Source organism: Talpa occidentalis, unplaced genomic scaffold (assembly GCF_014898055.3).
Source record: "Talpa occidentalis isolate TD23 unplaced genomic scaffold, MPIMG_talOcc4v2.1 talOcc4.12, whole genome shotgun sequence".
In the NCBI taxonomy this organism is placed as follows: domain Eukaryota; kingdom Metazoa; phylum Chordata; class Mammalia; order Eulipotyphla; family Talpidae; genus Talpa; species Talpa occidentalis.
Window position 1 is genome coordinate 19,735,083 of NW_023601212.1, and position 19,301 is coordinate 19,754,383.

Consider the following 19,301-nt stretch of genomic DNA (forward strand, 5'->3'; position numbering starts at 1 on the left):
TTATTAAAATCAGTTTGTGCTTTCCCTGCAGCTATCAAGATGAGTGGGGATGTAGCTGATTCCACGGATGCTCGTGGTACTCTCAGCCAGGTGGAGACAGGTAAGGATCTTCTCTTCCGGGGAATGGATCGGCAGAAGTTGTGGGAATTGTGGAACAATGTCTCTCGGCTGTGTCTTTCAGCCAATCAAACCCCAGAGCTAGATCTTAGGAAAGAAAGAATTCCCTGGAGACATGGCACATGCCTCTAGAAACGTCAAACAGGAGATAGTGGTCTATAGTGGAACAAAACCTCTGGAATAAAGCTAGGAATGGGCCAGAGCTCTCAAAACAAAACAAAACAAAAAAGCTAGGGAGGAAATTCACTCTTGATGTGCCATTCCAATGCCCTCTAGAAGTTGCCGGCTATGTTCCCAGCTGCTAAGAAAAGGCTGTCATTAGTAGATGGGGACCAGGGCCCTTTCACACCAAATTTCTCAATAGTCCTGCTCAAGGAACTAACCAAAGAGTCCTTGGCAAGAGTTTCTCTTCCAGATTATGTGCAAGTGGGTGGCAGAGAGGAAGGCTTGGTGCCTGGAGATGACTTGGCTTTGTAGAGAAGAGAAAGAGGTCAAGAAAGAATTGAGAAGAAAGTTTCATAGCTCTCTACTTTTAACTCCATAGTCCAAGCCTTGCTTTGAAAACTCCATATAATTAAAAAGAACTTAAAGGATGAGTATAAATGGTAACACCACCAAATAACTTTAATAGCATCCCAACAAGACCTCAATTAGTCTTTCATCTGGATCATTAGAGACAGAGAAATTAGAAGTGGAAGAGAATCGATGTCCCCCAGAGCTAAACTCTTTTCCCAAGTCTTCGGGTGGAGTCTAGTTTTGTTCGCAAAGCTAAAGCACTCGGCATCAGGGGCAAGATAATTCGGGGTCCTGTGGGGACCATTTACTAAAAACTTTTTTACCCCTCAATTTAATAATGACACTGTGTCTATTTGCACAGATAGAGCTCTATTTTGCTTTCTATATAGGGACAGGAGAACTAAGAGACTGCGCCAATTGCGTCCATTTTTCAATGGGTTTGTTAACTGAGATTATTTTTACTAAGAGTCAGTAGAGGGGGCACCTGTTCTCCCCAAATAAGAAGAAAATATCCTGCAATTTCAAGAACTTGAGCATGGCTTTAAGTTAGCTAGAGAAAGATGGCACAATCTCTGCTCGGATACTCTTCCCAAGAGAAAAATCTGTCCAGAACCATGATTCAGAAGCTGGCTCATCCTTTCCTGGAAGCAGGCTGCCTGGAGCCAACTCTGTTCATTTGAGCTGTGTCCCCAGATATACGGGAGTCACAGATAGGCTGGCACTGGTGCTCTGTTATTAGTTACATGACCAAGTCAGGGTAGTAGTGTTGGGAATGAGAAGGAGCTACTTTGGTGAGCCAGGAGGGCAGGGAGTTCAGATCTGGGTTAGGAAGGTTAAGGTGTCGTGGGCAGTCTGAACAAATTCTGGCTTCCTCCCCGGGAGAGTGGGAGCTCTGTACAGACTAAGTTTCAGGAGAAAGAGTCTGGACATTGGCTGGGGCTTTGGGAATCTGACTCTTTTCAGAGTTACTGCCAATTCACTGTGTGATCTTAGACCAACTGCTTTGCCTCTCTAGGAGGTCGGAACAGATGACCTTTGTAGAGTAAGCATTTAGACTCAAACAGACTGGGATAAAAACCACAGCTCTATTGTTTACTGCTTGTATGATCTGGTAAGCTCATTCAGCCTCGCCTCTTCTGTAACGGGGCAGCTTCAGTGTCTCTCTTAGAGCAGGGGGTGAGAGTTATCAGAGCTGATGCTTTTAGCCCATGTGCTGGGCATGGCATCTGTGGCCCTCATTTACCTTTAAGGGCATCCTGAAGATACTGTGATTCTATAATCTACAAAATGAACATCCCCACTCAGTGCTTTGGGCTGCAGGTAGCTGGGGTATATTTCTCCCCTTTACTCAGGCCAGGAAGTTGGTTTTGCTCCTTTCTCTATTCAGAGAAGGATTCTGGGTTTGTCCTTCTGGCCCCCAGCCCGTGTGTCTGGAACTTCCCCATCCCTAGATCTTTCTCATTGAGGGGCTCAGCTCTGTGGCTGGTAGCATCCATGCTTAGGTGATCATCAAATTACTGCATGTTTTTAAGGCAAGAAAAAAGAGGTAGCTAATTAAAGTAACCAAACTTCCTGGAAAGTCGTTCTGACTCATTTTTAAGAGAGGAAAGCTTATTATGAGTCACAATGGTTAGCAACTTGGTTTAATGGCTTCCTTTGGATTTTTAAAAGGCCGATTCTCCTTCCCAGCAGTGCATGAATTAAGGGGTGGTTTGTATCTGGGTTTTAAAGGAACTATAAACAAAGATGACCTAGAAAGCTCCAGCTCCCTGAGAGCACCCTCTGGGTTGTGTGAAATCCCAGGAGGGGTTGGATCTGGAGAAGGGAAGTAATTCCCCACCCACACTGTCCTGTCTGCAAAAGAGGGCACCTGAAGTCCAGACACAGACCTCCTGGTTGGCTGAGACCTGGTAGAGCTGCCCATCTTTCCTTTTCCTTCTGCCTCTGAGGACCCACAGCACAGATGAAGGATAAACTGCCCAAGGCATGGAACCGCCTTGGTGGCCTAGGGGTAAAGTCTCAGTGCTACCACCCAAAGGTCTGAGTTCAATCCCTGGCCAGGGAGCTGACCCACATGGCACAGCAGACCTCTCCTGTCTCACCCGTTGCTCCCCCAGCAGTGTATTTCGGTAGATCTGCCTGTTCTGCTCCCCACTTTGTCTCTGGTGAATCCTCTCTTCCCCCTCCCATATCTCTGGCCTGCACCCCATTTCTCCTGCACACACACAAAAAATAAAATCTTTTAAAAAAAAAAAAAACTGCCTAAGGCCTCAGAACATCTTTGTGGCAGCACCAGGGACCAGAGCAGGTGACCCATCTGCCCCATCCACACCCCTCACAGCTCTGGAGCTGAGCTGTTTCTAGATTTCTGAACCATCAGCCCTTCCTTTTAACACGCTAACTGTTGTTACTTTTCCTTCATTCTTGAGGCTGAAACATTTCTTTTTTACTCCTCAACTGAATGGCTGAGAATATGGCCCTAGCCACCTTATCAGAATCACCAGGCCTATCACAGACACCCCAAAATACCCATGCAGCCAACCCATGACTCTTGGCCACACTGGTCACAGTGCGGTCTCAGGCACAGGGAAGGACAAACCCAGTGGACTGCAGAAGAAGAAGAAAAAGGCCAGTCACATTCATAGGGCACCCACCCCAGATCCAGGCACACATATATGAACCCAGGACTTTGTATACATTGTCTCATTTAATTCTTACTATCCCCATTTTTATAAATGAGGAAATTGTGACTCAGAATGAGAAACATGCACCCAGGAATCAGACTAGGGTCTACCTGGCTTTAAGCTCTGCTCTAACTCCCTGCAGATTATCGGGTAAGTATTTCCCTACCCAGACCTAGATATTGCTCCCCATAAAAGAGGGATTTGGGCTGGATAATTGCTAAGAATTTTGCTTTTCCAAATTCTCTCTCTTCTGTAGCCACACCCTGCATTTGTGTGTAGACCTGTCCAAGGCTGGGCCCTCCCTCCCACTCCAGCTCCCTCCTCCCTCACTTTCCCTTCTGTCCAGTTTCCCTTTCAGAGCCCTCTCCTCTGACACCTCAGCCGCCTTGCTGTGGGGTCTCTGATCCTCTTCTCTTCTCTGACCTAGTTGGTCACCCTCCAGCCGCCAACTCATATCCTCAGGTAGGTGAAGCCACAGTCCTGTCCTCTGGGAGCTTTCCTCCTAGTGCAGGAGGACAATGGGCTTGTGTCTGGAAAACATGCTCTGACACGTCTTGCATTTGACCTTGACTACAATCCTGGGAGAGGATGTGTCATCATTCCAGTTTGCAGATGGGGAAATTGAGGTTTGCAAGGGGGAAAATATTAGCTGATATCCCCCAAGGTTCCATACCTAGCAACTGACAATTAAACCTGGGTCTTGGTGGTGACTTTCTACCCAGTAGTGGTGGTGGTAGAAAGCCTGGGGGCCAACACAGGGCACCGGGGACGAGGACACAAGTGTGGTAGCATCAGAAGAGATGCCAATGTTATGGAGGTAGCACAAGCATAAAGGGCCCCTGGAGGCTGTGTGCGCCTAGTTCTACCAAGAGGCGGAAGCCTTTTCGGGAACCAAGCATGCTTGCTGGCAAAAGAAGGAAAGAGTTGAGGTCAATTCGCTCCATTCTGGTGAACTATAGAGGGTGGAACTTGGAGAAAACACTCCTTCCTCCAATCATCCTGCTCCAGCCTCACCAGTGTACCAGTCCCCACCCCCACCTTCACCATTTAACTGAGGAGTGGGGTGGGCTTGCAATCCCAGAGGACAGTGGAGCAAATGCCTTGTCCTCTACAGAGATTTGGGAGGGAAGAAATCTGTAAGGGGAGTCAAGGGAAGGAAAGAGTTCTTGGAGGGTCTGGGTTTTGCCAGTTGTCCCTTCTGCTGCCCTTCTCCAGCTGCCACTGTCCTGTTTTGTAGGTGAAGTGACTAAGATCTGTCCCACTTCCAGAAAGATCACACAGGCCTATTAGTTGTGTGATGACCCTTTGCAGAAAGTCTCTGCACTTAACCTGAGAATTTTCAGCATGGTTTTAACAAGGAGTGGACCTGATTTCATAGGGCAGCTCAAAGGAGGCAGAGGGAGGCTAGTGATTCTCACAAGTTTCCGGAGAAAGAATGAGTAACTGACCCAAGATGAGAAACTCCCTCTCAGTCAACTCTCTCCCATTCCTCACCATCTGCACCCTACTAGTGCCCAAGCAAGTAACTGAAAATAGAGAAACTGTCTCATCACAACCAAGAGTGAGGTATGAGGCAGAAACAGGCAAAAGACTTTTAGGGATGAAAGTAAGTTAAGTTTTGACCCAAATATTTATTGAATAAAACTATTCCCTTCCCCCCCATTTTTTAAATTAGTGAAGTACCATTGTTTTACATCTTTACTAGTGTTTTGACAATATAGGATTTGTCCCCTAGGTGTGGTTATCATAGATCTCCCACCACCAAAGCACCCACAGTCTTCCACTGTAAGTCATTGTGCTTCCTCTTTCCCCAAATAAAACTGTTCTTTCCCTGATGGGGAGGAGAGGAGAAATCTGGAAGTATTTGGGGTGAGGCAAGGGCTGGGGGAGAAAGCACAGAGAAGAGTCCCCAACTCTATTGACAACACTTTCTCCAAGAAGCATCGTGCACACGACACACACATACACCCCTCTCTGTCTTGTGATTATGATAAATGACAGAGTGGGCTTGAAAACACATACGAATGCAATCTAATATTAGGCTGATAATTACTGGAAACATTCGAGGGACAAGACAAAGCTCTGTCACTGAGTGATAGGGGACAAGTCTACTTGAGTTTTTGTGATATGGGAGGAGAGGGTTGCAGGAGGAAGTGGAGGAGTGAACTCCATGCCTCTAGGATTCCAGCCAGGTGACTCTGGTCTTGTGCCCCGATCTGTACGTGCTGTTCTGGAAAAGAAAAATGTAGTCGCTCCAGATATCCAGGGGAAACTGACAGGCATTCTTGAGGATGGAGAATTCTGAAAGGACATCTTGTCCATATCATTCTTCCTTTGGAGACATTTCAAAGCCTCCTGGAAAAGGGAAAGAATCTACTGTTCTTAAAGATTTTCTCCATCCGTAAGCAAAACTAATCCCACATTTCTCTTGGCTAATAATTTTTGTATGAGGCAATCCTCAGTGCTGGAAGTCCTTTCTTAAGTCTCACCTAAGACCTTCATGTTGCAGCCTAAGTTCTATTGCCTCTTGTCCTGGTCTTCTAAAACCAAGTAGCTTCCATTCTACCTTGTTTCCAGATTCCATGACAGGTTGATTAGAAAGTACTAAATAGCCACCCAGTCTTCATACTGTGGCTCTCTGTGTGCCTGAGACCTCAGGGGAGCTGGCTGTGGTGGCTGACATCACTTATCTGCCTCTGCCACTCAGAAAGTCTGAGCAAACCAAACAGCTCCACCAGCCACTCCAACCCGTCCCCTGCCTTACAACCACAGATGCTTTCTCACTTCCTCATCCCCAAACCCAGCCCCACAGGGGGAAGGCAGGATCACAATGCTGTAAGAGCCAAGGGTAGCTAATGGGCCCAAGCCCCACTTCCTTTTGGAGTTCTCTAGAAAGAAATGCCCTACTACCACATCCCAGCTGCCAACTCTGCCGTCCCCAGAAGAACATGGGCCTCCTTTTCCTCCAGCCTAAGATGACAAAGCAAGGTTACCCATGGGGGCACCCCTGGGCTGCCTCTTGCCACCCTGAGGTCAACCCATCTCCCCAGTTCACAGTCAGACAGACACAAACATGTAAAAACTCACATCACAGAATCCCTGGGGGCTGCACAGAATGCTCCGCTGCAGACTTCCTTTCTGGTGGAGAGCCTCTTTCAGAGGGGCATTTTGTGAAACTATGGGCCGCAGGACAAAAGTTGGAACTTGGGCTATGAGCCCCGTATTCCTGCCACTCTCCACGGGAGGGGCTTTGCCCAGGTGACCCATATTTAGGAAGAGTTGCTGAGAGGAAGAAGCAGCCCAGCTCCCTCTCATCCCTGCTCCTCATGCCCTGCTTTGGGGAGTGGGTAGGAGGCAGGAAAGATTCTGGCTGAGTATACTTAGAAGCAATATGAGATCACAGGAGCTGGGGTTTCTTTTCCCCTTATTCCAGCCAACAGTCAACATGGCCAAGTCAGGGAATGAGCCCTCAAAAGCTGCTGGATTTCATTTCTAGGGACTTCAGTATTACCTTTTGGCTCCTGCACGGGCCAGTGCTCACTGGGGGAACACTGGGGAGACAGCAGGGTCTGCGTTACTCTGGGAGGACAGGCCTCTGTGCCAGGCTGGGATCATGGGAAACAGAGCTGCAGGTATCTCCCCAAAAGCACCACTGCTGTTGACTCAAAAAATAATAGGTGTTAATTTGCATGGCATTTTACATACAGGTTCCATGCAGTTCTTCCCACCTCCTTCCACATGCACCCGTTTTCCCCTCTGCCACCGCCCCCTCTGGAGGCACCCAGGTTCTAGGACTTCCCCACCACCATCTAGTCCATCCTTGGATTAACCCAGTTCAAGGGAAAAAAAAACAGTAGTTGCCCTTGCTTGGGTGTGCCTGGTCCAGGTTTGCAGGAGAGGCAGGTCTGGACCCAGCTAGACGCCCTAGGTAGGGCCACCCCATCTGCCTCTGTTCCACTGTACAGCCACCCCCAGTAGGGGGTTTGCCCACCCTCCCGCCTGCAGGCTCTGGAAGAGGAACAAAACATCTAAGCTAGAGAGCCCAGAGAGGTACCGAAAGGAAAGGAAACCCAGTGGTTGCTATGACGATGGGGTCTTGGTGCCTGATTTGCATAGGACAATGATTTCCATACTGCTGGGCGAATTTCCATATCCTTGCCTCAAAGCCTGTTGGGGCGGGGAGGGGGAGAGGGGAGAGGTCATTTGAAATTCAAATGAGGGTGATTAAGGTTTTCTTGAGGAGGGAAGCGCGGACAAAAGGGGTTAAGCAAGCCGGCTGGCAAAGGTCTGCTCCTGCTCAAAGTTATCAAAGGGAGGCGGCACCCAGCTGGCTGGTCCCACCCGTCTCTGCAGGTCCCTGGAGACCTGGCGGCCAACTGGGCTGGGCGTTAGTGACCTCTGCCCACGGGGAGAACCAGCCTGGTCTCTGTCCTCTTCTGCCCTGGGCTGTTTTCCTGAAGGATCCCAGGGACACCGGAGCCCAGAACTTCAGAGGACCCCTGAGGAGTTCTAGTTCTGGGCTCAGGTGAGCCCAAGCATCCCTCCCCGTGGTGAGCTCAGACTTGTGGATTCAGTTTTCCTCTCGGTGAAATTGAACAAAGATTGGCGCTTTCTGGGTTGGCTGAGGAGGAGAGAGGCCAGGTGGTGCTGGGACCCATCTCCCTCACCAGCCTGTGTCCTTGGGGCAAGTCACTTCCCATCTTTGGGCCTGAGTTTGTGCATTGTCTGGAGGGCCTCCGAATTCACTTCTAGCTCTCAGGTGCTGTGTTCCGTGAGGGCACAGCCATCCTTCCCACACACCGGTTATTACTTACAAGACACTTGGACAGTGTGGGCTGCCGCACCCCTCGATTCCATGAATGTGCTAGGAGGGGCACCCCTGCCACCCAGTCTACCAAGACTCATTAAGAGCATGAACTTTGGAGCCAGAGTCTGTTTTTGATTCCTCGCCTCCCTGCTTACTAGTTATGTGGGCCACTTACTTAATGACTCTGTGCTCAGTTTCCACTTCCATAAAGTGGGGGAATAAATCACACCTCTCTAGGCTGCTGTGAGCATTAAATGAGTCAACGTTTGTGAAGCACTTAGAACAGTGCCCGCCGTATAGTAATGCTACTTGCTAGTGTTAGTATCAGAGGGACAAAGCGTTCACATGGTGGGGCAGCGAGTCAACAACTAATCCAGGGAAACTCAATTAGGAATATGGCCTGTCCCTGTGTAGACCTGCCTGTGAATTCGCTCAACGAATTGGCATGGGTGGCCTGTGAATGCGCTCAAGATTGGCGCTTTCTGGTTTGGCTGAGGAGGAGTGAGGCCAGGTGGGACCCATCTTTCTCACCAGCCTGTGTCCTTGGGGCAAGTCGCTTCCCCATGCCACATCCTGGTGTCTCTGGGGCTGAGGAGCATGCTTCAGCAGGGACCCACAGAGCAGCAGAAAAGTTAAGTGGACACCCCGCCAGTAGTCCTCCAGGGTGGGGCCCGATCCTCGCTTGCAGTTGACTTCCCTTCTCAGGAAGGAGAGGAAGCTAGTGGAAAGACACCCCCCCATCCCTCACCCCTGTCCTCCACTCAAGGCCAGTGCTGAGACAGGACAGAGTCAACAAGAGCCCTTGCCATTTATCCTTGTGGAAAATCTAAGGGTCCTCTCGAGCTTTGTAGCAGCTCCCTCCTTGCCTTCTAGTGGAGATTGCATGGTGCGGTGTGGACAGCCTGGGCTGGGGGACAGAGAGGGTTTTGTTTCTACTCGGTGATTTGGGGGTAAGAAGAGCATCTACTCGCAGGGTGTTTGCAAGGATTAAATGCTGCCATGTGTATAAAATGTTTACTACAGAGCTCAGGGCGTAGTAAATACTCAGTAAATGTCAGCTATTAATTAATCCTTATTATTTGAAAACAGTGTTCTGCTGCCAAAATGTTTGCAAATTCTCTATTTTATGGGAGAAGAAACCGGGGTCAGAAAAGGGGAATGACTTTCCCAAGGTCACAGCAGGTGTTTGAGACTCATGTTTCTTTAGAAACCCTTCCCCTACCCCCAGAGGCTTGTCCACCATCCTTTGTTTTTATTTTGTTGTTTTTGTTTTTATTTTTTATTTTTCTGTCTTATTTTCACTTTGGACAAAGCCTCCCCACCTTCTCTTCCAACACCCTGCCTCGGTGCAGCCCTTCCAGCCCCAGGGAAGAAGGACAGTGTGAGTCTGGCAGCCCCACGAAGGAAAGGATGCGGTGTCTGGACACATTCAATGTGCGACTGTCTAATAAGCCCCTCTGAGCCTCTCTGTCCACTCTCCGGACAACGAAGTTCTGCATTTCCGGCCCTGCAGACCCATAGGTGGCATGAGGATTAAATGGGAACTAGATATGTGTGAAAGGGCACTGCCAAGCAAAGGGTCAAACCCAGTTCAAGTCACTGTGACCCAAGTGTGCTGGCACGCACAGGGGCCCCAGAGCGTTGACCGCCAGTTCATTCCCTCCAGCTCTGGCACAGTGATCCAGCCTCAGTTTCCTTATCAGTGAAACAAGTTGTGAGAAATGAACGCAACGAGAGTTTCATATTGGTGGCGACTTTCAAAGTGTGGGTTGTTCTACAAATGTGAGATAACATCTCCCGTCTAAGCTTTCTTACTGCACACGCACCCCTCTACACCCCATAAAGCACATCTTTGTGCCTACATCAGCAGAGCCCAACAGCAGTGCCCTCTCCGGTAGCTCCTTCTGCCTCCTGTCCCACCCCCGTGCGAGCCCACCTCACCCTGCCCTGGGCAGAGGACTGGAATAAGGCACTCAGACTCTGACTGAACTTCTTGAGCCTCTTCCTCTTTCACGGTGGAGTGAGGGTTGTCTTGACCTGGGAAGAACCCCACAATTGTTGGGGAGAGTCAGTGTGGGCACTGGAGCTCTGTGGTTTGTTCCACTTATTGTCCTAATAACCTTAGCTGGCCCCTTCTTTCTGAGACTCAGTTTCCCACCTGTAAATAGTGGTACTGCCCCCAGGAGTTTCTAGTCCCCTGGAGGATGAAAAAGTTCTGACAGAAAAAAGGAAGGGAGATGTTTTTCTGAGATGTGCTTCTGGGTGTGACCAGAACCCTGGGCCTATTTCACAGAGCTCTTCCCTTTGAAGTGGGGTTTTTATTGTTTTCCAGTATAGGGACTGAGAGTGGACACTGGGGAATCTGGCACTCCTGGCCTTATTCCTTGCATGGTCTGAGTCCCCTCTTTCTGGAACTTGGCACTTTTTGCCTGGGATGCCACTGAATAGCTCATGACCACATGCCCAGCTGGGGCCCCATGGTGATAATGCGGCCATTGTGGCTGTGTGGCCAGTGGAAGAGGGGGAAGCAAAGACACCCCCATCTAAACTTATGCTGAGAAAAAGTAGGCATTGAATTTCCTAAAAATACATTAGAAGAGGACCTTGGTGAGGAGCCTTTCACTTATCAAAGAAGGACGTGGCAGTTGTAGGGGGAAGTTGGCCAGGCACCAGACTCCTCTTAGCTTAGAATTGCCACAAGCACCTTCTGTCCACTCTGCCTCGCCTCAGGCTCCCGGTAGCTGTGGATGGAAGTGAGAACAGCCCATGGGGTCCAAAATCTCGCCAGTGCATGTGGAAAAAAGTTATCAGGACACTCCCACAGGTCATATCACAAGGAAGCCCCGAGGTCGGATAGGTCTAGCTGCCATTCCTTCCCATGGAGGAGAGAAGCAGCAGCTGTAAATCATGAAAATCCCCAAATCCACAGGCAGAGCACGAGGGAGCCTCCAAGGTGACCCTATCCTCGGTCAGCAAGTGGGTTTCTCCTGGCCATAATTCTGACCATGGGTAGTGGCCAAGTGTAGGAAAAGGAGGAGGGTATAGCCGTCCATTAGCAATGACCGCACTGGCCTCTGCTTAGAAGCTGCTGCATCTCTGTACTGCCATCTACACCTTCAGCGGTGAGGTGACTTGACCAAGGACACTCAGCTAATGGAGATTTACAACTCCCAACTCTAGGTCTAAGCTTTTTCCACAGTCCTACACGGGGCCACCTGGATCCCCTTCTTCAGGTAACTTCAGGGGCCACCCCAGGTTTCTCCTGGCCATTTTCCACTCCTACAAAGGAGATGGCAAGAATGTAAATGGGGGGCGGGGGTGGAAATTGAAGGCTATGGAGATTAATTCACTTGCCCAAAGTCCACGGTAGAACAGTCATTGAATTAGCCCTCAAGCTCAGTTTACAATGTTTCCTCTGTACAGAGCTCCAACGATTAGATAACAGTTTCTTAGAGGACTCTGAAGTGAATCTTAAGTTTAAAAAGGCAGGCGTGGTGCCTATGGGGTCCTGGGAGAAATGGCGTTGACTAGTTCAAGTGCATGCACGAAGCCGCTTGCTTTGCTCTGTTGGGCAGCTGCCCAGGAGCATTTGCAAGGTTCTGGCAACTTTAATAACTGCTCTTCCAGGAAGTGCCTGCAAGCTGCCGAGCGGTCATAAAGGGCCACTGGAAGTCTTACTGGATCGCACTTGGAGCAGAGCTGGTGAGAAGCAGTCCAGAAATGGGAGCGGTTCAGCCTCATTGCCGAGTGCTCTCTGCATTGTTTACCAGGCAGAAGTGAAAAATCCTGCTCGAACAGTTCTCCATTCTTGTGCTTCTACCTCCCTCACCCAGAGAATTGCTCCCCAGGCAAACTCACATCCTAGTGCTGCCAAAGCTATGCAAATCAGCAGGGCCTGCCAGGCTGAGGCTCAGAGGTGGGGAAAGCAGAGAGCAGGCTGTGCTCCTGCTGTCAGCCAAGGTCCCCAAGGCAGCTGCTGACCAAGTGCCCACCAAATGTCAAGGTGGGGACAGGCAAAGCTGTCACCCAGGCGCCTCCTACAGACAGATCCTGGCCATCAGGACTCCACTGGGTATTGTGGCAACTCTGGTTTAGGGAGATTCTGTCCAAAGTCCTGGAGCTGCTCACTGATTCAATGTGCCTTTCATTCTCATTTGATCCTGTTTTCCAAGGCCTGGATCCCTCTAACTGCAACCTTGATCTCTTACAACATTGGATGCTCTTTGGTGTAGATGAACTGTTGTGGGTGCTGTGTGGGACCATGGAGGCGCTGGCATTGGAAAGCTAAAATGGGCTTGGTCAGAGTCCTCAGACCTCCAAGTTAAGAGATGCTAGCCAGAGTCAGGCTACAGTGGGGAGATTGCACACATTGGAGGTGGAGACAAGAGTTTTTGTCTCTCCCCCATCCCCAGGATCATTTCCAACACAGGCCTGTATTTTAAAAGCTGTGACTTTATATAAATCATTTAACTTTGTTGAGGTTAAACTGAGGAAACTTCAGTTTCTTCACCTGTAAAATGGGGTGAATAATTATGTCTCGTCTTCCCAAAGGTAGGGAGTGTGCCCTGATGATCTCCTGAGCTCCCTCTCAATCCCAACAGCCAGGTGCTTGTTCCCCTCTTGTTTTCTTGCCATGTGGGCATTGTGACCCAGTGATTCCCGGGGACAATGAGAACCAAAGAGGCCTGGAGAGATCCCAAAGGTGACCCTTACATCCTGGCACAGATCTCATCCATTTACTCCTAAGACCTCCAAATAGGGGATTGTGAGTCTTCCTTAGTGAATGCTTTCTGTTCCTCCCCTCCCATCCCTCTGTGTCCTTATCTTTTATGTACATGCAGAACAAATAGGACAGAGAGAAATGGTGTGAATTATTTGGTCCTTCCTGTGACTCTTTCTGCAGATGTTATAGATAGTGACCAACTCCCGGGAGGGGAAGAAAAAGCCCCGATATATGTCAATCAGCTCTATTGAATCTTAAGACTTTAGAGATGTAAGGCACATTGGAGGTTACCTGAGAACCCCCTCTTGATGCTATCAAACTGTGCCTCAATTTATTTTTTTTAAAGATTTATTTATACAAGAACTGGTGTACAGGTTAGAGGTGCAGGAGGGTGAGAGAATTCACCAGAGACAGAGCGGGGAGCAGAACAGGCAGACTGAAAATACTGCTGAGGGGAGCAGCAGGTGAGGCAGGAGAGGTCCCCTGCACCATGTGGGTTTCTCCTGGGCCAGCGGGGAATCGAACCCACGCTGCAGAGGCTGTGGACCGCGCTCAACCCATGGTGCCACCGGGGAGGCCCCGTGCCTCAATTTAAAAACCACTTCTGTAATATTCCTGAAATAAGGAGCATCTGCTTAAATATTCCCAGCGATGGGGAGCTCTGTCCATGTAAAAGTGTATGTTCCACTGCTGGACAATCCACTTTATACAGAATTCTTCCTTACACCAATTGCAAACACGCTTCTTAGCAGCTTACAATGTGGACGCTTGTTCTGCTCTTCGGAACTATAGGCAAGCCTGCTTCATGTCCATGTCAATATTTAGGAAGGAAAGAAAAGTCCTCTGTCATTTATTTAAAGGGGCCAGTTATGTCAAATGTTCCTTCATTGAATTGTTTTTTAAAACTTTTATTTTTAAAATCTTCAGACATAAAGAAAAGAGAGAAAACCATTTAATGAGCAGCGACCTAACCATCATCTAGATTTTTTTTTAATTTTATTTTTATATTCCCCAAACAATTGCAACCCCTTTATTTTGACCCCAATCCCTCCCTCCCGCCCCCCACCCCTCATAAAGTGTCTCTGGTTCATAGTTGTTTGTTGATTATGATTTTCACTTTCTTATAGATCATCATCTAGATTTAACAATTGTTTACATTTTGCTATATTTGCTTCACCTATTCTTTCCTGAAATATTTTATTTTTAATTTTCTATTGTGGATCTTTTCATTCAGCAACCATCAAATTTCTGCCATTCTTGATGCTGGGATATTTTCACATAAAGTATAGATGCTATGACATTTCAAGCTCAAAGATGGGAGTACAAAACTCTAAAACATAAGGGCATTTTCCTTCTTAACCACATTACCATTATCACACTGCTCAAAATGAATCTCTTTTTTCATTCTCCTTGTGAGCCTATGAAGAGAATTTTATCTAGAGGTGCGTGTTCCTCCTTGCCTCATCTGCTGTGATCTCAGGGACCCCTCACTGTCTTCATCCTTATGATCTACAATCCAGCTCACTGGGGTCCCTTTTAAAAATGATTCCAGAACAGATAAGCTGCATGTCCTTATAGACAATGCTGGTTTTTTAAGCAGCCACACCACACGTGGGCAGACACTTTGGATCAAAACTGAGCTTCGATCACTAAATCTCTTGCATTTTTCTTTTTCACTTGAGTTACTCTAACACCAGCCTCCACTACCATCCCCTCCTCTCAAGGAAAAGCATTTTATTTACTTACAAATAATGTCCAAAAATAAACAAAAATGAGATTTTTTTTTCTTTTTCTTGTGGGGTGGGAAGATTCATTATTTGGATTTCTTTAAAATATAGAATATAGAATGTAGCTATTTTGATGGTCAAGTGTCTTAAATTATGCACATTTGAATTTTTTATCATCTTCTATATTAGCTATGATTATTTCTATAATTTATTCCACTTGGGGGTTGGTTATTGGTTTTGTTGAAGAAACTATCAGGTTTACATGATAGCAGGTAGGTTTTTTTTAAATAATTTTTTAAATAATTTTACATTTAAAATAAAATTAAAGGATATTTAAAGTACACATTCTGGTGATTTGCTATACACCAGGTGCTTTGCTACACATTATTAAAGAGTTCCTATCTCTATCACCTCACATATTCATGCATCTTTTTATTTTCTTGGTGAGAACATTTAAGTTCCAATCTCTTAGCAATTTTCAGTGATAAAATACCATTTTTTTTAAATATATAGTCACACATTTCACTTTTTTTTTTTAAAGATTTATTTATTTATACAAGCACTGGGTACAGTCAGAAGCATGGGAGAGTGAGAGAATTCACCAGAGCCAGAGCGGGGAACAGAACAGGCAGACTGATGAAGTACACTGCTGAGGGGAGCAGCGGGGCGGCAGGAGAGGTCTACGCGCCATGTGGAACCCTCGCCTGCGTCAGGGGATCGAAGCGGTGCTACAGAGGCTGCAGGCAGCTTCCCAGGCCAGCGCTCAACTGATGCGCCACCCACTGGGGAGGCCCGATAAAATACAATGTTAAAGACGATGGTCACTCACTATGTTTTACATTAGTTCTTCTGCCCTTATTCATCATCTAGGGGAAAGTTTGTACCCTTTCACCAGTCTCTCTGTCTCCCACACCTCCAAATCTTTGGCAGCCACTTCCAGCTCTCTGTTTCTATGAGTTCAATTGTTATTGTTTTAGATTCCACATATAAGTGATATCATGCCATATTTATCTTATTTCACTTAGCATAATGCCCTCAAGGTCTATTCATGTTGTTGTATGTGGCGGGACTTTCTTCTCCTTATGGCTGAAAAATATTTCATTGATTTTATTTATATATATCTCTATAATCTCACATATTCCTTATCCATTTATCCACTGATGGACACACAGGGTATTTCCATATCTTGGCTAGTGTGAAGAATGCTGCAATGAGCATGGAAGTACAAATAACTCTCCATTAGCCTGTGTTCATTGTCCTTGGATATATACCCAGAGGTAAGATTGCTGCATCGTATGTGGCAAGTAGTCTTAGAGGTTGAACACACCTTTGTGCAACTTCACTACTTGGGTTGACTATCTAATATGAAGTAGAAAAGTAGATTTCCAGGTGACAGTACTTATCCAAACAGAATCCCCCAGTTTAAAAAAAAAACATTCATTTACTTTTGTCTTTTAAATTGAAAATTCTTTTATTTTTTATTTTTTTAAAGTTGTGATTACAATTATAGGGTTTCTGTATATTCAGCATTTTTTATTTTATTTTTATATTCCCCATACAATTGCAACCCCCTTATTTTGACCCCAATCCCTCCTTTCCCTACCCCCCCACAGTGTGTCTCTGGTTCATAGTTGTTTGTTGATTTTGATTTTTTCTTTCTTATAGCTATTCTTTTTCCTGGTCCCTTATTTAGGTTTTCTAGATTCCTGCTATGAGTGAGACCGTCCGGTATTTTTCTTTTTCTTTCTGGCTTATTTCGCTGAGCATGATCCCTTCCAGCGCCATCCATGTTGCTGCAAATTGCATGTGTTTATCTTGTTTGAATGCTGAGTAATATTCCATGGTGTGTATGTACCACATCTTCTTGATCTAGTCATCTATTTTTGGGGATTTGGGTTATTTCCAAAGCTTAGCTATTGTAAACAGTGCTGCTATAAACATAGGGGTGCAGGTGCTCTTTGGAATTGATGTTTCTGTGTCCTTTGGGTAAATACCTAGGAGTGGAATTGCTGGATCATATGAAAGTTCTATCTTCAGTAGGTTGAGGAATCTCCACACAGCTTGAAAATTCTTTTAAATTTGAACCCTAAACATGAAATTTACCATCTAACCATTTCCCGGTGTACAGTTCAGCCTCTCCTATCTTTCATTATTGTTGATTTTTAAACCTAAATGCAGTCCTTCTCATTTATTCAAATTATATGTTATCTTGTTGGCTTGACCCCTGATTAGAACCTACTAAAATATTTCTACTCTTTGTTCCATCATCCAATTTTCAGTACTAGTCTCACTTTCTGCCCTGAATCTTTTCAAAATCCGATCAGCCTCTTTCCTGTTTATTTTCCCAAGCTGTTGATTAAGGTCTAAGCTTGGATTGTCTGTGTGGCCACTGGCTGCCATGCACCATGGGGAAATGGTGTGAGGAAAGCAACTGAGGCCTCTGAGCCTTGATCCTCATGCAGGCACTGGGAGCAAGTGTGACCTCAGCAAGGTGCTTCCCTCTGAGGGTGAATTTCAGTGTTTGTCCAGCTCTAAAAATAATTCTTCCACTCCTGTGTGTCTGTCTACTATTTTCTGCACGGGAGTGCCACCTGGAAGATGTCACCACTTGGAAATAGAATGTTTGGTTTTCTATAGACAGTGGATCCTTGACTTCTTAGGTCTGAAGAAAAGCTTCATTTTTTGTAGCAATTTCTCAGTAATGCTGAGCAAAGGCATAGTGATTCAGCACCTGCTATGTGTTAGATGCTGTTTTGGGCTCCTGGGACACAGAAATGAAGAGGCTATGATTACCCTCTCATCTAAGAGCTCACAGTTTCATAAGGGAACAGACACACAGGCTGCTGATCTAAAAGTGGAATGTGTTATAAGAGATATAAATAAGACATGTAAACACAGAGAAGGAAATCCCTTATTTTGCTTTGGATAAGCTTCATGGAGGATGTGACATCTAAGTTGGGGGTTGTGATGTTGGATGCGTGTGTATTTTCCAGAGAAAGAAGGGCACTCCAGTCAGAGTGAGCAGCGTGTGCAAAGTCTCTAACACAAGACCAGGCTCAGCCTGTTTGCGAGTGGCTGGGAGGTCTGAAGCCTAGTGCCACAATTAGATAGTCTTCCCAGCTTCTAAAGCCCAGTCACCAGTTGTATCTTAGTTGAATGTTACCATATTCCTGAGAAATTGTATTGGGAATTACGATCTTATTTTGCCATTGAGAAGCTGGAGCTTCCTCCCAGGACTAAGGTCAATAGCTTAGGAGTGATAGAGCTCGGCTTCAACTCCAGTCCTCTGATTTCAAGTTCAAGACCCTTTCCAAGTATGCCCTGCTGCTCCTCCACAGAGCATCTTCATCAGGTAGACAAGAAACTTCTGATGATCATGGATCAGTATTTTGTGTGATATGATAATTGCATCCCTTCCTATCTCTGGGAAAGCGAAACACTTTGCTTACTATTTCAAATATGAATAAATTAAGTTCTGGGAATGGCTTGCCTGTCACCTCTCAATTTAGAGCATTAGGGCACCAGCAGAACCCCAGTAAACTAGATCTTGGCCTGCAGTTCCCAGGCACCACCTCCCAGGTCTTTCCTGTAGGCTGGGTGTGGAGAGGTGCCAGGTAGAACAAGTCCAGTGGACCATAGGAGAAGCAGGAACCAGCAAGACAGTGAAATGAGAGCTGGGTGGTTTCCCCTCATCCAATATAGAGAATCAGCAGCCTCATCAAAAATATTAACTAGTTATTAACTAAGGCCTCTGGTAGACTATGCCACCATCTCAACCTAGACCCCCAGATGCTCTGAGCTCCTTCTCCTAGGCTGAGGGCCACAGGGGAAAACAGGATCTTGTGAGAACACTCTTACCTGCTTAGCAGTGGAATCAGAATAAGCACAAGATTCGCTCTTGGGGAACTGAGCCCTTATTAAGTACCAGCACTGATCTCTGTGGCACTCTCAACTGTTCCTTGGAGTGTCGTGGGCCAGTCTCCTGGGAGGCCTGGCTGATCAGGTGCAGCCATTCAGGGATTCAAGGAAACTGAGCCAGAAATAGCCGTGCAGATAAGAATGAATTTGATGAGAAGGGGAAACTCTATCGCCAGGCTTCTAGACCAGCAGGTGCATCCATTGAGAAGGGCATAGATAAACTTCTGGGCAAGAGAAATCATTCATTTGGTTGGCTGGTGAGTTTTAAAATTGATCTCTGAATTCTACCCATCTTTTTCACTTTGTGGCTCACACAAGCAACATGATAATGGCATTTACGGAAAATAAATGCAAAGATCTTTTGAAATTGTCCACAAACTGGACGGCCCCTCCAGATCAAACTGTTTTGGCCCCCTCATGTTTCTCTCACTTTCTAGGTCTTCTTCACATCTGCTTCTGTAAGCACCTTCTTTTCTTGCCTTCTGGATGCCTTATTTGCCTGGCCTGCCTCCTGCTTGAGGGCCCGCTCTTTCTCAGTCTACTTCTGGCTCATTACCCCCACCTTGACCCTTTTTTGCTTTTTCATCTGGACTCAGTTCCTTTGTTACCTCACCAAGTCTTCTGACTTTAAATACCACCTATAAGCTGATGAACTACCCAATTATACTTCTGAACTGGCACCAGGTCAGAGTCCAAACTCATTTCCCCACCTCTTCTGGGATATCTAATTGGCATCTCAAACTTAACATATTCAAAGATGAAGCTTTTGATTTTCCACCTCCAGCCTGCTCCTCCCTGTGTCACCCCCA

The 19,301-nt window shown here is 46.7% G+C and overlaps 1 protein-coding gene across 2 annotated transcripts in view; it reads left to right on the forward strand.

The window, feature by feature from the left end:
• The window catches only part of POU2F3 (POU class 2 homeobox 3), a 73,705-nt gene that overhangs the window by 6,382 nt on the left and 48,022 nt on the right, over window positions 1–19,301 (forward strand). For both annotated transcript variants that reach the window (XM_037505452.2, XM_037505453.2), the window contains exon 2: window positions 32–100. In XM_037505452.2, coding sequence (XP_037361349.1) covers window positions 32–100 — 69 coding nt within the window. The remainder of the gene's footprint in view (window positions 1–31; window positions 101–19,301) is intronic.